General features: G+C 35.4%; 1 protein-coding gene across 8 annotated transcripts in view; it reads left to right on the plus strand.

Moving 5' to 3' along the window:
* The window catches only part of CACNA2D1 (calcium voltage-gated channel auxiliary subunit alpha2delta 1), a 387,883-nt gene that overhangs the window by 348,945 nt on the left and 17,413 nt on the right, over positions 1-21,525 (plus strand). For 4 of the 8 annotated variants that reach the window (XM_061467296.1, XM_061467298.1, XM_061467300.1 and 1 more), the window contains 15 exons: positions 2,721-2,782; positions 5,048-5,124; positions 7,037-7,097; positions 8,853-8,950; positions 11,106-11,190; positions 11,398-11,460; positions 12,534-12,637; positions 13,897-13,983; positions 14,341-14,408; positions 15,560-15,598; positions 16,840-16,911; positions 17,457-17,609; positions 17,700-17,752; positions 20,344-20,399; positions 20,543-20,672. In XM_061467296.1, the coding sequence (XP_061323280.1) occupies positions 2,721-2,782; positions 5,048-5,124; positions 7,037-7,097; positions 8,853-8,950; positions 11,106-11,190; positions 11,398-11,460; positions 12,534-12,637; positions 13,897-13,983; positions 14,341-14,408; positions 15,560-15,598; positions 16,840-16,911; positions 17,457-17,609; positions 17,700-17,752; positions 20,344-20,399; positions 20,543-20,672 (1,208 nt within the window). Of the gene's footprint in view, positions 1-2,720; positions 2,783-5,047; positions 5,140-5,677; positions 5,764-7,036; positions 7,098-8,852; positions 8,951-11,105; positions 11,191-11,397; positions 11,461-12,533; positions 12,638-13,896; positions 13,984-14,340; positions 14,409-15,559; positions 15,599-16,839; positions 16,912-17,456; positions 17,610-17,699; positions 17,753-20,343; positions 20,400-20,542; positions 20,673-21,525 lie in introns of those variants that run through there. The other 4 variants (XM_061467295.1, XM_061467299.1, XM_061467297.1 and 1 more) reach the window with 2 other exon arrangements.

The raw sequence follows: 21,525 nt of genomic DNA on the forward strand, positions 1-21,525 counted from the left end.
GACCTTTAAGGGTCATCAAGTCTGACCTGCCCTGCAATGAGCGGGGACATCTTCAATTTGCTCAGAGCTCCATTGCATGTTTCCAGCGATGAGGCCTCTACCACCTCTCGGGGCAACCTGTTCTGGTGTTTCACCATCCTCACTGTACTCACTGCAACATTTTCAGATCGGTGTTGTTGTTTTATTTAGGAAGTCTTTCCAAGCCTGTGGGTGAAAAGTGCTCTGTGTAGGTGGTTAGAAAAGGGAGAATTAGAAGGTCAGAAAAATACAGTAACCCCACTGGGGTTGTTGAAGTAATTGCATTCATAGCAAAGCTGTTAAAGAGATCTAAGAGATCTTGGGCTGGGCTTTCATGTCTAAGGCTGTGTGATAAAAAAGACCTGAAACAGTTGGTCTTGCAACTGCTTGCCCAAAGAGGGAAGGAGGGGAATCATTTACACTTGCAAATGCAGGAGTCAGCTACAGCATGGGAGCAGGGGGGTAAATGTAACATCTCTGGGTGCATGAGAATATGTCAGTTATCCATGGCCCAGACCACAATCTGTATCTGAGTAGAAATGCCCAAGCCTTTTGATCCCAGATGTTTCAAGTGCCCAATGAAATTCATTTCCCTCACCTTCCCTTGCATCACAGCCCAAGATTTCTTCCTTTACTTAGATCTCTCTGACAGAAGACAGTAGCAACCAGGGATGGCTGGTGATGGTGACTGCTTCAAGCCATTGCACCCTCCCAGCTTTAGGCTGCTGGAGCCAGAATAAACCTGCTTCATCCCACAGGCCATGCATGAGCTGTGCATCACTTAGGGCTTGATAGCTTCATATATTTTCTCATAAATAGAGCTGATGTGGTCAGTTGTTGTGAACTGACAGTTGCAGTCTCGAGGCTTAAAATTGATGTCCTTTTTTTGTTTTGCTTTTTGGTTTAGGTTTGCATTGCTTTCCTTTTGTATTGAAGCTGGCCCCAGCAGTGTCTTGGGAGATGACCTCATACTACAGCATAGAGATTGGACTTGTAGCAAGTGTGGGTGGGGTGGGCTGGAGTCTCCCAAGGCCTGAGGGGCTTTCCAGCTGACAGAGAAGATGCCATAGGAACAAAAGCATTGCCACACTGGGGCAGTCGGGGTGGGCAATAATGAAAACTGAAGGGTCACAAAGCTGCAATAGCATGCGTAGGCTCTTTGGCAGTGAACAGCTGGGAATGAGAGAGTCTCCAACCACTCAATAGTGAATCGGGCAAAGGTAAATGGGAGACAGTGTATGAGAACATGTCATCTGCTGGGTTATCATTGAAGAGATGTCTCAGCCAATTCACTTTTGAGTATGTTTACAGTGCTGGTGGCAACAGGATTTAATAAGAGCCCAGTTCTCTTTCTTCCCTCCCACCTTGGGCGCTGTTTTTCTCTTTGGTAGTGTACATGGTGTGCAACCCTTGGAAGTGTGCCTGATTTGGAGGGACTGCCAGCACAAGGTTCAAGTGTACTGACTCTTGAGCTGAAGTAATAGTGTATTAAATATAAATAAGCTTGGAAGGGAATCTCTTCAGCCACCTTTTCACTTCAAATATTAAGTATTTCAGGCTATTGGACTCTGATATATACATCTTTTTTTCTTTTTATTTTTACCTTTTCTTGTTTTTCTTTCCAAAATGACTATTACGTTATTTACACATCATGCTATACTGAAAAGCAGCAGACATATAATGAGAGGGTTTCAGATTATAAATGTAAAAAAAAAAAAAACACATCTATTTTTCATAACCATGGTCATTTTCACACTTTTATTTTACCACAGGAAACAAAAGCCATGTAAAATATACCTGTGGTACCTTTCACTGTGTTTGTAATATTGCAGTGGACCAGCTGCGCAGACTTCATTGCTGGCATACTTACAAATCTCTGACTGAAAAATAATAGTATGTTGCAGCTGGCATAAAACTGTAGTTTTCAAAGTGGAAAACTGAGTATAATGATGTCAACCAGATGCAATAATGATCAACTCTATGGGGAACCGTGGGACTATGTCTATCACATAATTTTTCATAGCAAAAGAAGATGAATGGTAAAGCTTATCTTAATGTATTAAGTTATTTCAAAATAAACATTTCCTTCAATGTTAAATTTTTCACAGATACAAGACCCTCCTAATGAGATTAGAAACACATGTAAGTTTAGCATGGGCTATGTGTACAGTCAGGATCATCAGGCTGTGCCTGTAGGTATAGCATATATTTAGACAAAGCTAAATGCATTTAGCCAGTGGTACTGTGACCTGAAAGAACAAGCACTGGGTGGTTTTGTGGTTAAAGAGCTACCTAAAAAGGCTGTGTATAATTGAGGTTTTAACTTTTCATAGTTTAACTGCAAAATGTTTTAACTACATAAGAGAGATAATATTTTTATCAAATTTAAATCACATAGGAAAAAGTTTGCATAGGCCTGGCTAATGAATTTAAAAGGGAAAACGATAGGTGATGTTTTCTTGGTTTTATTTAAATTTGCATTTTGGTTATTTTAAATAAAAAAGATGAAGGTGATTCTTTTGCATAATATGTTTGGAAAATGTTTAAGAAAAGGAATTGAAGGTCAACTTATATTTTTAGCAAAATAATAAACAGACTTCCAAGAGATTTGTACTTGATTTTACACTGTAGTTCTCAAGAAAAGGTCACCCTTGTTAATGCTCCTAGGTTAATTTATTTTTTTCACCATTATCTCTTTGTAGAGATATATTGATAAAGGAAACAGGACATATACATGGACTGCTGTGAATGGCACTGATTACAGGTAATTCACTTCTGTTCTGAGTTTTGTGTGGTTAAATACACTGTTTGTTTATTTTGGTTAATATTTTTACTGTTACATTTTCTGTACTAGGAGGACCACATTGTCTTGTTTCCAGGCTGATAGGGTTTTCTGAGTTGCTTAACAGCTCAGAATTGTTGCTCTGCCTAAGGACCAGAGTCTCAGTCTTTCATGCAGCTGTTGAGATTTAGCACTCGGGTATTTCAGTATGCAGGAAAGAAAGGTTTTTATGACGGATATTAAGAATCTTACTTTTGCTTCTGCTTTCTTTATCACAATACAATTTGACTCTCAATAGTATACTTTCTCTTAGATTCCTCCTCTTATTTTTCTTTTCTTTGAATTTTCTCCATGTTCTTGTTTTAACATTCATATTAACAAGGAAGATGCTGTATTTTGGGCTGAATGAAAAATGTGACATGTTTTGCGCAACTCTTTTTCAGTCACAGGCATTGCTTTTATCAATGACTGCTAATCTGCGTGTCAGATCATAGGGGTAGGAACCATGCTACTGATTTTCTCTGAAACCCATTTCTATTTGTGTCAGGTTTTAACTAATTAGCACTGATACTGGTTTGTATGCAAAAATTATATGGTGAATTGAGGCAGGAACAAACGAAGTAACGGATAAAAGCACATTCCCCCTTCAATGCAGCATTGGGGTGTGTATTATTTCAAACTTGTTTGAACACACAGCTCCATAACTTTAGATGTAATGCAGGAACTTGACATTATGCAAAACAAGTTAAGGTTTACCAAGTCCCAGAAAAATTCACAGAATCATAGAATAGTTTGGGTTGGAAGGGACCTTCAAAGGTCCCCCTGCAAGTTAAACTACTCTACATGGTACAAATACTGAGTCAAATTTTTACCAAAACAGTATCTTTACTGTGGTGAGTTGCAGTAGTCTCAGCCACGCTGGTTCCCATTTTCAGTTATGTTCTGCCAGTGTGTACAGCCAGTGAGAATGCCAGTGTTAATTTGCATGTAAAAACAATCAAATCAGTTTTTACAGGGAATGCAAATGTAGGCTCTTTTATTCAGCATCCAGTGTTTCTGTTGGACTCCCTCTATCTTTGTACTATGTAACACAATAAAGTTTTTATCAGATTGTGCAATCTAGCAATCGGTAAGGAAATACATTTGGGTTATATGACTTAATTCTTACTGAGCTCCCTGGCATGAAATACAACAAAAAACCCATCAAGTCACATTGCATAAAACCTATTAAACATGAAATTATAGATTTTAATTGGCAATTTCTTCTAGCAATAACTGTTAATGACAGGTAAACTCCTTCTGATTTCCCTAGGGAATTGGTAGAAGGCTATCACTAAATGTTCAGCAATCTCAGTTAATGTTCTGTTTAAATGACGTGTCACTAAAGGTCAACTCATTTATGACTCAACTGTACAACTTTATTAATGTTAATTTCTGTGGTTATCCATTAGAAACTATTGGAGTTCTACAGTGATGAAAATGCAAGTGCAAAAATTATGATATGGGATATGATATGATATGGGAGATGATTATTCCTCTTCAATGACTACACCTACGTCCCGTCCTTTACATACCTTTTTAGAAATGAACACTTCTACACATGTATTGAGCTTATTTACAAAAAGAAGCCCTATATTTTTGAAAAAAAAAAAAAGTAAAACCTAAAATACATTGCAAATACTTTGCAAATCTTAAAATGTTATTAAACAATGATCTTTAAAGTTTTTTGGTGGTGACGGCAGGATTCAAGAAAATATTTTGCATCTTGAATGTAATGTGAATTCAGGTATTGCCAGATACGTTTCCTAATGAATACTGAGAGCTTTTATATTAGTAAAAGGAGAATCTGTCATTCTATGATGCATGCAAATCCATTTAGTACCACATGGTGTTTTTTGCAGTCAGTTATCACTTTGACATCTATTGCATTGGGATGTTAAATGTTAGAGGAAGATACAAGAAACTGTGTCTTATTATTTGCAATTATTTCTAAATTCCTTGCTTATACATTAAAAAGTATATTTGTGCTTAAAAGAGTGAAAATAAATGCAGGCAGCTTTAGGACCAGCAAGAACATATTGTGTCTATATAGTGTAAGGCTAAGTACGTCACGATATGAACTATCTCATCTTATTCTTGATGAGCCAACTTCCAAATGTGTTAACTGCTTTCAAAACAAATAGAAGCTGAAACTGGAAAACTGCTACAAATAATATAATTGCTTTACTTGTCTCATTTCTATTGCAGTTTGGCATTGGTGTTACCATCATACAGCTTTTATTATATTAAAGCCAAAATAGAAGAACCAATAACTCAGGCCAGATGTAAGTACTATGAAGGTTCCCTGGTTTTGGCTAGTATTGCCAAGTCTCAGATACACTTAAAAAAAGCAGCATTTAAAATTCATAAATTTTGTGGAATTCACGGATGTTCTCATGATGTACGCGAAATCTGCAGCAATGATTCAAACCCATTGTAACATCCAAGGTACAAGAAATATTCTATAAAGATAGAATATGTGCAGATACCCCAGTTCCACTGACAATCCCTTCCCCCTTGCTCTGTGCCTATAGAATCATTGCTTCCTGTATCCTCTGTTGCTGTCATTTTAAGGGTCTGGATTCTATTTTTACATTCTATTAGTTAAATGTCATGATATAGACTACAGTAGTAAAGCTTTTTTGTTGTTGCAGTTATTTTTATAGTAGTTACAGTATAATATTTAGGAAATTGCCTCTGCTGCCTGTAGGAATAGATTAATGTGAAAGTGCTGTTTGGTTTGGCTTGCAGCTGGGTTTTTATTTTTCATTTTGCAAATAGTTTTAGTGGATGTTTGTAATGTACTTTTGGATTAGACTAATTTCAAGCCATTTGCAGATTCTAGAGAGATAATTGGAAATTATACTTGTGAGTATTCAAATGCTTTTTGTTTATTAGGTGTAGTTTAATCTAGACAGTAGACAAAATAGAACCCATCACGTCCTTTCAACTTTATCCAAGTGTTACAACAAACTTGAACAAATATGCTATTAAATGGAAAGTTAGAACAGCACTATGAATCTCTCTGACAGGCACAGATTGTCTCTTAGTTTAGAGAAAAGCTGGTTAGCACTAAATCACTGTCCTCTACTATTGCTCCTGCATATGAAGTGGAATATGGCAAGATTTAATAATCAGTAATTTATTTTTTAACTTTGTCAAACAGTAGTTTAAAGCTTTAGACAGTGAATATGGTTCTTTTGATGGAATAGCTCATCTGGTTTTACACTTACATCAATACAACCTGCAAAACAGACCCTTGAAATAGCCACAGTATATAGAAGGTACTTGAGAAATAATTGAGAGGGACGTTTTCTTCAGTCTTCAAAGATGTTTGTCTTTTTTCCAGACTACAGCTGTATGTAAACTGAACCTTTGATCTATCTATGCACAATATTTTTATTCAAGGGGCTGTTTGAATAAAATATTGGTTTGTGACCCCTTTTGCTTTACCCTGTTTTTTTCTGTTTCCCTGCTTTCTCTTTCTGATGGATAGTGGCAATCAAAAAGGGCAAGTATATTCTTGTTGCTCAATTTCCTTCTGTTTACTGCAGTTGATATTTTTCACTTGTATTTCTGTTCCTACTGGATACTCTCCTTCATATTCCTCATCTCAAGGTTTTTCCCATGATCATTTGTACCATAGCAATAGAAAGCGGAAAAAATAAAAATGATGTGAAGTGTTTGTTTTCATGCACATTTCAATATGTTGCTAATCTCTAATCCTTCTTTGTCTGGTCCTATCAGTGTTTAGTGACACCAGCTTTTAAAGTCATTATTTTCAGTAGCGTTGGGAGTAATGCTTATATGGATTAGTTTTCTAAACTTAATTGCAAAAAATGCTAGAAGGATTTTTCTTCATGCTCTTTTGTGTCCCAAATATTATTTTTTTATATCAGATTGTAGCTCTAATGAAAGCATCTCATATGTTTTCATGTTGTCATGCTAATGAGATGTCTTCTTTAAATAAGTTTTTACACACATGCCAGGTATGTGTTGTATATAAAAATCAAGTACATTCTTTCGATACTGTGAAATACTGAGAAGTATACAGTATATTAGTAGGAAAGTGTCTCAATATAAACATTTCTTTCTAAGTTCACTGATGCATGCAAAAGCTAGTCAAATATTTTGAGAAGAAAAATGATGTCAAAAGGCCCAGTTTACTTACTTGGTGTTTACTCTTCATCTTTGTAGATTCAGAAACGCTGAAGCTTGATAATTTTGATGAAGCTGGCTATACGTTTATAGCACCAAGGTTAGTTAATTTCCCAGTAATACTATTTCAGTGGTATAGACATTTGATCAGCTTAGTGACATTTACAAATACAGATTAGACCAACAAAGTTTTACGTTGGTAAAAGATATTAGTAAAAGAGTACTTATTAAATTCATGTTCTACAAGATCAATCTTCTTGCTGGAACATAAATAGCATCTTCAGGCTCTGATTCCTGTTTACATTAATCAGAGAGAGCTGTAAAATCTGATGTTGATGTTTCAGTGGAAATCTTGTACACATCTGTTCATTTCTTGTGGTTATGACTTCAAAGACTTTGAACTTTATACCTTAGCTTCTCATTTGCAAAATCAGTACCATAATACTTACCTTGAGATGTTTTCCAATTTTGAGATAAAGTGTTTCAAATCTAACACTGATGAATGAATTTTTCATTCATTGAACATATCTTAAAAAATGATTGAGTCATTGAAAATTGATTAAGTTCATTAGTTCCCTTTTTTTTTAATGTAGTACTCATTGCCCTTGTAAATTATATTTGCAAAGGAAAGGTAGCATAATACATAGTTCTTAAAAATGAAGTTCCTTTAAGTGATAGTTTAAATAAATAAGGAAAATGCTGTACTACAAAGCTCAGTTAATTGTTGAACTTCTTATTATATTATAAATATTTATATCCTTTTAAATTTCAAAATTAATAAATTGATTACAATGAATAGATTGATTTGGATGTAAAACATAGTTTTCTATCTTCAAATGTATTATCAGCTTAACTGATTATTTTTTTCTGAAAGACTGAAGTTATTGATAATCAATTGTACCAGTTAGTCATTTCCTGCAAGTCCCTAGTTGTTGGGCTGATCAACATGAACACTTGATATGGAAGTCTGTTAAAATGTGAAGTTGGTATAGTAAGGCGAATTCTGCCTGCAGTCTTTCAGGGATGCAATAAAGTAAGTAAAGGGTAATAAGATAGCTTATTCATATGAAATACTTGAACAGGCTTCTTTTGTTCATAAAAATAATTTAATATAAAAACCTCATTTAAAAAGAGAGCTCCCTGCTTTTCTGATGAATGCCCTCTACATTTTAATTAAAGTTGTTTAATGGCACTCACCATCTAATATTTGCCTTCAAAATGCCCAGTGACTTTTATTGTGCTTGCTTGCATTAGATGAATTGCCTAATGATATATTGCTTTACTTTATTACATTGTGTAAAGGACAGTAGTTTACTGTTTATCTGGTTTGCATATGTCAAAACAAAGAGTGTTTATGTGCTTATGTGGTATGTACCCTATTAAAATTGCCTTTAAGACTTCTCAGAGGATAGGACTGTGTCCCATAAATCCAGACTTAGTCGAGCATGAAGTGACTATGTTTTAATCAGCAGTTCATGTATTTTTCAGGACAGTTTAGCCCAGGAGCAGTATAAATTCACTGGGCATTTTCTTGTTTATTTTACAGACTATGATCTCCCAGTTTCATGGTCTACACTAGTCCTGAGTACTTTTTCTGGGAAACTATGCCCAATCTCATACATGTCAGATTGAGGCAGGGACTTGAACACTTTATTTCTTGTAGATGCCTGAAATATTCAATATGGTTAACATTCAGTATTGACTATGGTAGTCAGCTGATGCAGTAGTGTCAGCCTGATAGTTGCACAGTCCTACTTGGACTTCTAAATTGCTGAGCCATATTTCTCTGCTTTATCTGAGAAGCATATCTGAGAAGATTATAACCTGAGAAGATAATTGTTCTGATGTTTTTCAGAGAATATTGTAGTGATGTAAAAAAATCAGAAAACAACACTGAATTTCTATTAAATTTCAATGAATTTATTGACAGAAATACTCCAAGCAGTCCATCATGTAAGTATTCTTCTCAATTCACTGATTTTTTCTTCAGGAAAATACATACTAGTAAATGAGAACTAGTCTAAATGACAGCTTTCATGTCCAAATCATGTGCTTTTGGTTTTTATCTTTGCTGACTTGATATTTTATTCTTTTTTTAGTAGAAATACATCTAGTGCCAGAATTTTCTACCCAAGGTAGAGATTGTCTGATTAGTTTGCAGTTTTCTGGTTTTATTTAAGAAAGTTTGCAGGACATTGCATTATGCCTCCAGTGTTTTCCACAGTTCCTCTCAGCATTCTCTTCTAGCAGCAAATGCTACTAGTTCTTTTTCATACACTCCAGATATTTTAAATCTGTATTTTTTTTCTCTTGAGTACAGCAGCCAAAGTAAGTCTCAAATAGACTTTAAAATCTTGTAGTGACATCTTCTGTCTGCTTTCTTGTCAGTGTATATGAGTAAAATAAGTAAAGAAAAGGAGCTGAGAACTAAAATAGCCAATAACCTGAACAAAAGATAAGTTCTACTGCTGGTTAGCGAATTGGTTAAAAGGATCTCATTTGGGCTTGGGTTAAGACCACAGATTTGTGTAACTGCTACAGTGGTGAGACTGGGCTTTGGGAAGGTATTCATGTTCTGCAATTGGGCCTTAAATACCATTTAGAATAAATGAGTTAATGCTTTTGAATGAACCATGAGTAATGCATTAAAGTCTTGTTCTCATGAAAATGTTTGGATTTGCTTGTTTATGCATACCAGTGTGTTTAGCATTATTAATAATTTATAATCAGTTGGAATATACTTTTTTCTTTTCTTGCATTCCCTGTGTCTTTTTAGCATGTTATTGTCATGGATCACTGAATCTTTCTGCTGAATCAGACCATGTTACTGAAGGAATGTGCACTTAGATGTGCGATCTTCTCACAAAAGACTATTTTTGTGTGTATGTGTGGGTGGTGTTCTCAATAGAATGATCTTGTTCACTGACATGTTACTGACTGACCAAAATTTTACTGGAGTTTTTTGACTCAATCTTAAAAGTCAAGGCATTCACCCCAACTGATTAAATTAGTTAAAAAATTAAAATACTAGTTTGATATTCACTAGTTTAAGCAAATATTGAGGGCACATGTAATGCTATTGTAGTATATGCTAGGACCTAATAAGTAATGATGCCAAAATGTTATCAAATTACTGCTGTATTTACTTTTGGAATCCACAACGATTTCACTTTTTCCCTTTTCTTTCCTAATACTTAAGTTACTTTAAAAATAGTCTCCTGAACAAGTAAACAGTGTTTGCTGAAGAAAACATTGGCTATTAAAATTATCTCAGCTAAAAATGCTTTTCAAAAGGAATAACTAGAAAAGTCCCCAAAGAGAAATAATCTATAAACTAGGTAAACTGTTAGATGTTAGCCAGAAAGTCAGACAACTACCTCTGTCGTCACTAAGGGGACAGTAAAAGCAATTCACCCTACTTGTCTTCAGCATCTGCTTCCTATAAGTAGTCAAGTCTCACTTTGTGGAGGAGCATGCAGCACAAGGGGATCCTAAACAAAAAATGGACCAAGTAAAATATTAGGAGAGACTCTGAGAGACATATTTGGATATTTTTATTCATCTAGACTATCAATTTAATTTCTAGAAAAATACGAATGCAGCAAGGTGACATATCAATCTAAGTGACTAATTGAAAATTAGTTTATCTTCCTATACCCATTTGCAGAAGGCAAATAGGTTTTGTTGAGAGGCTGGGACCTAGGTGATATATATTTACATTGTAGTCGAATTATCTTAATTTTTTGTAACATATAACTAAATGTTGTTTTGTTGCACCACCTGAGAGAAAAAGTGTTTGAATGAGCACATGCTTTAAATATAGGTTACTTTCCAAGTCTAACACTGAGACTTTGCAAAGTTGGGATCTGGACCCTTTCTTATTCCAATGACAGAAAGATAATTTTTTAGGATACAGTGAAGGAAAAGTTTAAGTGAAATTAACAGTGTGAGAGCAATCTATTTAATGATAAGTGATTTACATAATTTAGACAGTCTGTCAACAGGAATAGCCAAATTTTTGTGGCTATAGAATCTCAACAGCTCACAATTTCATTTTATCCACTTTATGAAATTCCACATCATATGTGTGTCTTAATTCTTTTGATAGGTAATACTGATATGGTCATTAGAGCTTTGCTGGATGCAGGATTTACAAATGAACTGGCCCAAAATTATTGGAGTAAGCTGTCTCTGTAAGTATTCATTTTATTGACTGTGATTTTTTTTTATGCATTTCAAAGTCTGATAATAAAATAATATACATGTATATGTATATACAGTTAATTTTTACACAGGATAGATATTTAATTCACAGTTATGCACTTAAACGGAAACCCTTAGCATAGGAACTTGTGATAAATTTGGTCAGTTTTCATTTTAAGTCTTATTTTTGCTTACAGCGATGGAGTTGTTGCACAATTTGTTGTTACAGACGGTGGAATTACTAGAGTGTTCCCAAAAAGGTAACAAATACTATAAAATAGTACAATATGATCATTTTGAAACCTGAAGAATGGAGTGCTAAGTAATGGGTTTATTGAATTAAAAACAACTTCTACATTCTGGTCTGTGATAACTATAAAATGGAATGTCTTGTTTTCCTTTGATTTTCCCTGTGTCACTGCTTGAAACTGATCTGTAACATTATTTCCATAACAAGTCTTGTAATCCAAGTTTCTAATCAGTGTAAAGTAAATGCAGTGCCCTTGTAGTAGCAGTGGGGCTGTACTAATCCCTAATTACTCCTAAGCACTCATTTTCCTTGACAGGCCTGTACTGTAAAGCAGTGGGCGATCTTTTATTTTTTAGAGCAATTAAGAGCAGACCAAATGATCCAGGGACCCCAGGAGAGAAAAATGTATCATTACCAGAGGGCAAAAAGGAATGTGAAAGTTATCCTATAATAAACCATACATCCCCACCAGTGACTGAGAGTAGTGTGGGCACCAGTATACATATATTGGTAAATGGAAAATGTGTCTATTCTCTTAGTTTATCCTGTGTTTCCCAAAAATGGGAAAATGGCAGTGCATTTTGCTCACCAAATTATTTTTTTTTTCCTGTTTTGGTGTTGTTAATAATATAAAATCTTTCAGAATGACAGAACCTTGGGCAACATGGTCTAGGGTAAGGCATCCCTGCCCATGTCAGCAGGGTTGGAACTAATGTCCTTTCCAACCCAAACTGTTCTATGATTCTGTGATTTCTCCGGAGCTAGTGTGTGCTGTAAAGTTTTGATTATATTTTCTTGCAAGTAGTTTTGCAGTTACATTTGTCTCAATGTATCTAAAAATGATGAGACAAGATCCATGTTTTTCCAAGAATACTAATTTCTTCTTTGTTTTCAAGGTTTGTTTAATAATTACACCTTGCTGTTACCCAGGGAAAGCTGACAAAATCTCAGGGCTATATGAATGAATCTCACACTGTTTCTGACTGTGAAACATTAAAAAGACCATAATAATTCTGCAGCACAACTGTAATGAGACTCTTAAATATCTTTTTTGATCACTTTTGTGTGTGTGTGTGTGATTAGGGCAGGAGAAGATTGGCTGGAAAATGCTGAAACTTATGAAGTCAGCTTCTATAAACGGAGCTTAGATAATGACAACTATATTTTCACAGCTCCATACTACAACAGTAAGTCATCACTGTTTTGAAATGTCAGAGCTAGCTAGACAAATGTAAGAGTACTTCTGGCAGTTTCCAATAGCAGTTGAGGTCACTGACAAAGGATGCAAGTGGGGCATTTCATATGGAAAAAAATCTTGGGACATCACCCATTATTAAGGAAGTGGTAGCTAGGAGGTCACTAAACAAAAGGTATCATTGTTTTTATTGACACAGTGGCCTGTATGCTAAGAATCAACAAAGCTGAAAACATGCAGAGTTCTGGTGTTTGCGTATTATACTGAAACACTATTTTACAAAGATGCTTTGTCAAAATTGGTTTAAGAGGAAGTGAAAAAATACTGCACTCAAGGACTGTTACATTACCTTAAAAATCCTTCCTTGAGCTGAGATTTTTATACTTCCTCAGCACCAAACCTAACTTGGGGGAGCAGGAACAAGGGTCCAAAGTCTACAACAACAAAGCCCACTGCACCACTGCTGACTTTTAGTGTTGCTTTTGAATTCTATTGCAAATTGCTGTTATTCACCAAAACCAGTTTGTCTGAAATACCATGATATTTAAAACCTAAATATGTATGATAGTACTCGTTACTGATGTGAGCAGCATTAACTTTGACAAGCTCATCTAAAAGGCGGATGCTACCACAAATGTCACACTCCTCTCCTAAACATACAGGATCTTTTATTGCTGTTATTTCATACTTACTTTTTGCATCTTTTCTCAATAAAATGTTAAGAAGGTAATTGACTATATTCCCTGAAGCCTTTGTTGTTCCTCATGAGCTCCAGGGAATGTACTTTTAACTTGCTTTTTCATAGTAAGCAGTGTTGAAAACAGGCTGAAGTCTGTCAGAGAAGTAATTGTTGGTCAGTGAGTGGTGTCAGTACACCCTGCACTGAAAAATTCACAGACGACAGCAGGATAAAATCTTTGGCTCGGATCCTGGTTTTAACAGAGCTGCTCACATGTGTAAATCTATTCATGGCTCTGTCTGTAGGAAAAGAAAAAAAGGACTACAGTAACTTTATGAAGCAGGGAAACCATGTACCAAAAGTGAATGAAGAAAATTAAACAAACGTATTCCTTTTCGTCATCCAGATGTTAGTGATCTGAGCTATTACAGGTGATAAATGTGCAGTACAGCTGGGTCAGTGCTTTTGAAAAAGGGGTTTTTTTGAATCATTCTGGGTATTTGGACAATCATTAATTTTGGTTTCAGAGGTTAGAACACCCTAACCTTTTCTTTTCCCTTCTATACTCTCAGAAAGTGGTGCCAATAGCTATGAAACAGGTATTATGGTAAGCAAGGCTGTGGAAATAACAATTAATGGGAAGCTTCTGAAACCAGCAGGTAAGATAGAAACCACTCTAAAAACATTAGTTATTTGCTTGTTGCTCAACAGTGAATTAAAAATTTTATTGAGATTTCAAAGGCACTTCATATAACATTCTTGTCTCTGAGACTGTTTTAATCTTGCTAGAGTAAATCAAGCCAAAGATCTGGTTGTGTTTGAGTTGGAGTGCTTAATTTATTAGTCTTATGAAGAATGTTGGTGGTCAGACAACAGAGCAAAAATCATATTTTATCTTTTTCCAGTTTAATAATTGAAATGTTATGATAATTTTTCCTTATTTTTAGAATTCTACAGTTACCTTTTATTTTTTTTTTTCATTTTACTAAAAAAGACTTTCATGTATTTCTTGTTAGTTGTTGGAATAAAAATTGATGCAACCAGCTGGATGGAAAATTTTACAAGAACCACAATCAAGAGCCTGGTAAGCAACTGACCAAGTCTTTTTTGAACTTAATTTGCATTTCTTAAAGCTTCAGATGCAAATAGGTCCAATAGCTCTTTGTGCCAGAGTTACACTGATGCATAGTTGCCAAGTGGTTGTAGTATTTAAATCATCCAAATGCACAAAATAAATCTATGTTGAAATAGGCGGTATTTTGTACTTCTTGCTTTCATAATTACAGAACGTGGATAAAGACAAAGAAAAATGACATATTCCAGCCAGTAGGTTCCCTACTAAGATTACGCTGTAGCAATTAATTAAATCTGCAAAAGAACTGGTGACTCTATTTTTATTTAATACGGAGAATAGGTAAACAGTGAACAATAAGGATTTATATTGCAACCAACATCACAGCAATTTAGCAGAACTTAAGAAAATAAGTGCATGACCCTTTCATTCCTTATATCTAATGCTTAGGTGTAAAGGGGAAGGCAAAACTAAGGAATTAATGTACACTGGGGAAGGAAAGGCACAAAATGAACATAATTATGGAACAATTAGATAAGTCAATATTTGTTGTTGGTTCTGTATTAAGGGAATTGAGAACAGTGTCCATTGTAGGCATTAAAGCTGTAGTTCAAGGGGTAGGAACATTCATTGCCTAAATGTCAGAACAGTGAAGGACAAAAATACATAACTGAAAAAAGAAATAAAGAGGAAAATCTCAGAATTAATTTGAGATGAATGACTGCGGCATTATCCGATAGTTGTTTTGCTCGGGGCATAAAGCAAGGAGACAGTTATACTGGTCTTTATAGACATATTGCAAGAAAAAAAGAACACGTAATCAAATCCATGAAACCTGACTGGTGATGGTGGGCTTCTAGAACTCACAACAGTGACATCCTGAGAAGTCCTCCAAACTAATATTTCTCTAATATATTAAGGATACTTAAAAAGGGAGATGTATAGGAGACTTTGTAAAAGACAGTAGAGATTATGCTGTTGATAATTACTGAATGCAGATTGTTCACAGAGATATTTGTGATAAACTAGGCACACTCAAAATTAATTTAACTTAATACAGAGATACTGAAAATCAAATCACTTCTTGTCTTGAATAATATCACTGCAAAATAGAGTTTCTATTGAAACATTTTTGTGAATTTTACTGTACTTATTTTTTTTAGTGCAACAGTGAAATCTGTGGCTGTGAGAAAAACAGTATGGTAAGAATATGTTCAGTTTATTAATATCTGGCAGATTATGAAAATTCACTCATTCTACCTTTATTTAAGACAATGATTCGATCATTTTTAGGTTAATTTTACAGAAAACAGGACTTATGTTTTAAGAAAGAAATTAAGATAAGGAAATGAAGGGGTAAAAGGGTATAAAATTCAGGTGAAGTGGTGGTTGTGAGAATCATTGCAATGAGGTTATGAGAACTAGAGGGAAGAAAAAAGGTAGTGATAGCAATAGAGAATGATGTGATGAGAAATGTAAGAAAAATGTAACGGTAATTTTCAGTGCAAGAGGTGAATCCTGAGGAAAGGGAATATTAAAGAAACAAACAAACAAAACAGAACTCAGAAAAAGAGCACCTTAGAGAAGATAAAGACAAACTCAAAAGCACCAGAGTATGTGATAAGCCCTTCAACAGTCCTTAGTCATCCTTGTCTCCTCCATTCCCAGCCCATGCAGGACTGGGGGATCCTGTAGCTCTGCTAAGGCTCAGGAGAGCACAGCTTCAGGGGCTATCACAGTATCAGATTCTGCCATGTGCTTAAAAGCTTTCTCTGCTTTTTCTCTGGTCTTCTGTGAGTTCTTTTGTGGAGTGTGAAGATCATTAAATGCAAGAGTTGCAGCTAAAAGGGTGCTCTGGGAGGTTATCTATTTGGCCTCACTGCTATCTTTCCAATCTCTGACTGCTAGGATCTTTTACAAAGTGCAAAGCACAGAGAACCAGTGCTTCTCACTCCTGCACCTGACACCTGGAAGAAACCCACTACAGTTCTTGGCAAGCGAAAATAATCATGACTAGCAAGCTGAGAGTCTGCCCTTAAAGCTTTTTGCCATTAAAAGCTGCAAATGGAAAAGGACTTGAAGCATGGCTGAAGCACATGAGAAGTTATAGTACCTTATTACGAGTTAAGATTCAATTATAATCAGATTTAATAAGGATATAGCACTCTTAGAGCTAACAAAGTATTGAGCAAATAAGAATTTACAAAACAACTTTTATGAAATTAAGCCACAAATAAGCCTTTGATCTTACAAAATTTTATAATATGATAATGCTGCTTATTATAGCTTAATATTGGCCCTTGGCTGTGGGGTTGGGTTGTGATTTAGCCTGAGCCACATAGATTTAAAGATAATTATGAAGTGTTGAATAAAAAACAGGTTCTTACAGAGTGCTGTCCTGACAAATCCTTCCTGTAAAACATATTTTACTTTCTTACAATAGCATGTGGACTGTGTTATCCTTGACGATGGTGGATTTCTTTTGATGTCAAATCGGGATGAATATACACAGCAGGTATGTATAGGTTTAAGGACAGAACATGAAAAACAATGACAAGTTTTAAGAGAAAAAAACATCATTTCACTTGCAACTTACCCTAAGAATAACATTTCTGAATGACAAAAAGTTTGCTGGTTCAGAAATTCAAGTTATTTTGTAAGTCTTTTTCACACTTATGGCTCAAGATGCCATACTCCTACAAAGTTGCATTCTTTGTGCTCTGCCCTTAAACAGGTTAGGCTGCTGATGGACCCGTGATGGTGAGGGCAAGTAGTATGGCATCAACACACCCACTTTCTCATATTTCTCTTGCTTTCCCTGGAGCAGAATAATCTCATTAATAGTGCATTTAACAATTATTGTCTAACTGGAGTTCCAACCAAGCTTTGGGGAGATAAATAGTCAAAGAAAGAAATAAATGCATAAGCAGCACAGCCAGATGAGTTGTGTAGAGGAAAAAAAAACCTAGTGTGTGAGTGGTGGAAGCAGACTTTTTTACTTTTTTAATGAGAAAAATACCTGGAAATACTTCAACATATCTTTATATGCTCCCTCATCAGATTGGAAGATTCTTTGGTGAAATTGATCCTGGCCTGATGCGAAACCTAATTAACATGTCCCTGTATGCCTTTAACAAGTCGTATGACTATCAATCAGTCTGTGATCCTGAAGAAGAACCAAAGCAAGGAGCTGGACTTCGTTCTGCTTATGTGGTCAGTAGTCCCTTGTCTGATGACTGACATTCCCTTAAAAATCTGCAGGTGCTTATACAAATAACATTGTCTCTGTTGTTTTTTTCCCAGCCTACGATAACAGACATTTTGCATCTAGGATGGTGGGCTTCAGCAGCTGCCTGGTAAGTTCAGATGTGTAAGAAAACTGTTATGTCCAAACTAGTATTCAGTGGGTGAATAGTAAACCTGCTCTGAATCCTTTAGTTTATGCAGTTTCTTATGGTGAAAATTCATAGCTGTGTCTCCAGTGTTCTACCAACAGCTGAAGACAAAACTACTCTTGTGTGGTTTTGTGATTGTGTGTTCTGACTCAAAAATCAGCTACAGGAAGCTACAAAATCAGCTTCAGAAAGCAGACTTGTGATTAATGTTCCAATTCTGATTGGCAGGTGTGAAGGTTCAGGTGAAATTATTACATTTGGAATTACTGATCACCTGATTCCCTATTTCAGAATATCATCTTTCCCTTCTTCTAGCAAGAAGTCTTAAGAAAATCAGTGGTCACCTTAATTGAATCATTTTACAAAAACACGAATCACAGAATCGCTTGGATTGCCTACCTGCATTTTCTGTAGCCAAGGGCAAAAGTTGGTATATCTGGACTGTTGTGAGGTTCTGGGATTGACCTTGAGAGAGGCAGGATTACACCAGTAATAAGGTTTATCTTTCACAGTCAGAATGCTGGATAAATTTTAAAGCTAAAGATCCATTTAAGCTTTCTTTTTTTTTTACTTTGGTTTCTGCATTGTTAATAATAGCCACAGAAAGAATTTTACTTACTTCAGAGCCATGTAGATAGATACTGCTATGAGCCACTCTCTCCAGCACCACGTTGGGATAAGTAATGGGGACTGATATGGTACTCTTGCACTGGTCTCAATTGCACTCTTGGAGATGGTTCCTTTTTCTAAAGTTCTATGGTGCCTTTTTTTTTTTTTTTAGAATAATTATCCAGCTGGAATAAATTACCTACTTAAAAGCTAAGAGTTAAAATATGTAGCAGCTGAACAAACATAGTAATTTTCTCACAGATAACGCCATGAAAATTGTATATAGGTTTTTATTGGTTACATTTTGTTAACAGAAGAAATATCAGTTTTCTTGGACAACAGCAAACCTCAAAAACTGGAGATGGGCAATAATCCAGAAGAGAAACTTGAGCTCTTCTCAGAGAAACTTTAGTTTATCAGTGTTCAAATCAGACTCAGTAGTCTGGACTCAATTTAGACATGAGGTTTATTTTGTGTGACGTTTAACTTGAAAGCATCACATGAAAGTACTTTCTGTGGACGTGTTTTTAATGGAATCTAGGTCAGAAGCAGGCAGAGAGGACCATTAAGCAAGCAGGGTGAAAAAGGTCTGACCAAAAATGGAATTAGTGAGGCACCTGGCAAAAGCAAATGCAAGGAAATAAGAGAAACCAGGTTATTAAAGAAAACTATAGTGTTTCAGGAAACAATGTGGGATAAAGGTGTGAGTGATAATATTCAAAATGTATGTGGGCTGCATCAGCATTTAGTTAAGAGAGTAGGTATCATTTCTCCGTCACGCTCTTTTAACTTGGATTTTACAAGCTGCCTTTTTCACTCAGTTCCCTGTAAAATCTGTGGTAAGCCCTTATGAAGCATTGCAATTTTCAGTCAGTAAATTTCATCACTGTTGAATGGCATCAGGTCTCTTCTCATCCATGATGGTTGGTGCACTGTCCATCTGGTGATTCAAGGCACAAAGATGAGGATATGAACCAGTGCTCATTCAGGCAGTGCTTCCACTGGACAGGTGACAGGCAGATTCAGTTTCTTTACATGTGTATTCACACTGGATTAGGAAAAAAGGAAAAAATCTTGGCAGCTGAAAAAAATTACACATTCCCTCTACTCTGCCGAACAGGCATTAGAATAGAATGACATGGGAAGAGGTCAGGTCATATTTGTAAGCAGAACAACACCTAAAACATAACAATAAACTACACCTTAGAATGTTTAAGCAGAAGCAGTGAGTCCAAGAATATAACTTGCAATTCCTGTTTTGACATGTTAGATTGAAGGGGGCCATGTATGTGGCAAGTTGGTACTGACTTCAAGTAAATAAAATAGGAAAAATATGATCATGAGTGAAGAAAAATAATCTTAAATAAATGGACCTCCTTAAGTGTTTCAGCTGCATCTAGGAGGAAAACAAATTTCATATCTCAAGAGCAGGAATAGAGATGATTCTAAAAGTCAACTACTACAATAATTGTGTTATAATACACTTGTAATATTTCAGTGGTCATCTCCTTCTCAGCAATTTAATGAACCTTAATCAGTGTAAAGTATCTAATTCAGGAGCATTTTCCCCGAGTGTGTTAAAAAGGAGTTCTGGTTGGTTGAAGTGTTAAAGGAATGCCAACATACCTCTTCCACCTCCCGCAGAGCTGTGAAAGGAGGACATGGATGACAAGATAACATTTCTATTATGTGAGTTATGGGCACAAATGATATCAACTCTCAACAGCAGAATAAAAGATTAGTGAGAAAGAAGACCTGGGAGAAAGTGAGAAAAGGAAACCAGAATCAAACTGCAGTGTTTAAAAAAAGACAGCTTTAGTAACTGGCAAGTGCAAAACAAGCCATGATGACTGTGTTGTTTATAATTCTTATTTGAGTAGTTTTTAAGGATCCATTAAAATACAAAGAAGACAAAGAGCCTTTAATTGTCTTTTTGTGTTCAGGTCTATCTTACAGCAGCTGTTTTTGAGCTTGACTTTTCCACGTTTCCTTGAAGCAGGTAAGTCAAGAGAATGTTAAAGAGTCAACTTTGAGTGAAGTAGAAGGTAAGAATCTAGGCTGGGGGCCATACTTGGATCTCCCCATTGCATCTGTGACTTAAAAATGTCATTTTATATTTATTTATTTTTGTCTTTCTGTCAGCTGATATGGAAGATGATGATTTTGGTGCTGCCCTGCCTAAAACAAGCTGTATCACTGAGCAAACTCAGTATTTCTTTGAAAATGATGATAAATCCTTTGGTGGGATTGTAGACTGTATAAACTGCTCCAGGTAAAATTGCTTCAATATAAGTAATAACTTTTGGATATTCATTTATTTACCAAAAGATAATTACACTATTGTAGGAACAAAAAATTTTGGATTAATTGCGCCAAACTTACATAAGAAAGAGAGAGGGGTATATAGGCAGTAAAATGATAAATTGCATTTTTTTGTATTTGTTTATAATGAATTTTAATAGTAATAATTACAGAATTATAGAAATGTTTAGGTCAAATTTTTGTTTTATAGTCTGTATAAGCTCCATGAAAATTGTATTTCTATCCTTGTTACAGTTTGGATTTTTGAAATTTATTATGCCACCTTGAAGGCATTCCACAATATTCAGAAGGAGATGATTTTCTTTAATCTGGTTATGTACTGGTATTTTTGATGATTAAAAAGATTGTGCAATTTACCTTCAAATTTACCTTCTAGTCAATAGCGCTCATGATTTAAGAGCTGTGGATCTTATTAAGCAAGCCATGTTGTTTTGGTTTGTGATTAAAAGACTTACTTTCAGGCTCCATGTGCCTATTCAAAATGATGTTTAATGTTATGGTTAAAAAAAACTCGATACTTCAGAAACATAGCACCTTGGACCTAGTTCTGCGTTTCTTGCAAAATCCTGCTGGGTTGAAAGTTTGCATACATTAGAAGTTTCTGAAAATGTATTGGAGATTAAAATTAACAGTCAAATTTCAAACTGCTTGAAGATAATATTTCAAGCCAGGAAAGAAAGATAGAGGATATGGTGAATTCAGACAAAACATGAAGACATTTTTTCCTACTTCTATACTTCCTCCTCCATGTTGCTAGTATGTGTTTGTGCTGTACCTGATTTTGCAGAGAACTCATTAAGATG

This window comes from Pezoporus flaviventris, unplaced genomic scaffold, assembly GCF_033815535.1.
Source record: "Pezoporus flaviventris isolate CSIRO_AGI_PZ_B2104156 unplaced genomic scaffold, CSIRO_AGI_Pfla_v1 ptg000045l, whole genome shotgun sequence".
In the NCBI taxonomy this organism is placed as follows: domain Eukaryota; kingdom Metazoa; phylum Chordata; class Aves; order Psittaciformes; family Psittacidae; genus Pezoporus; species Pezoporus flaviventris.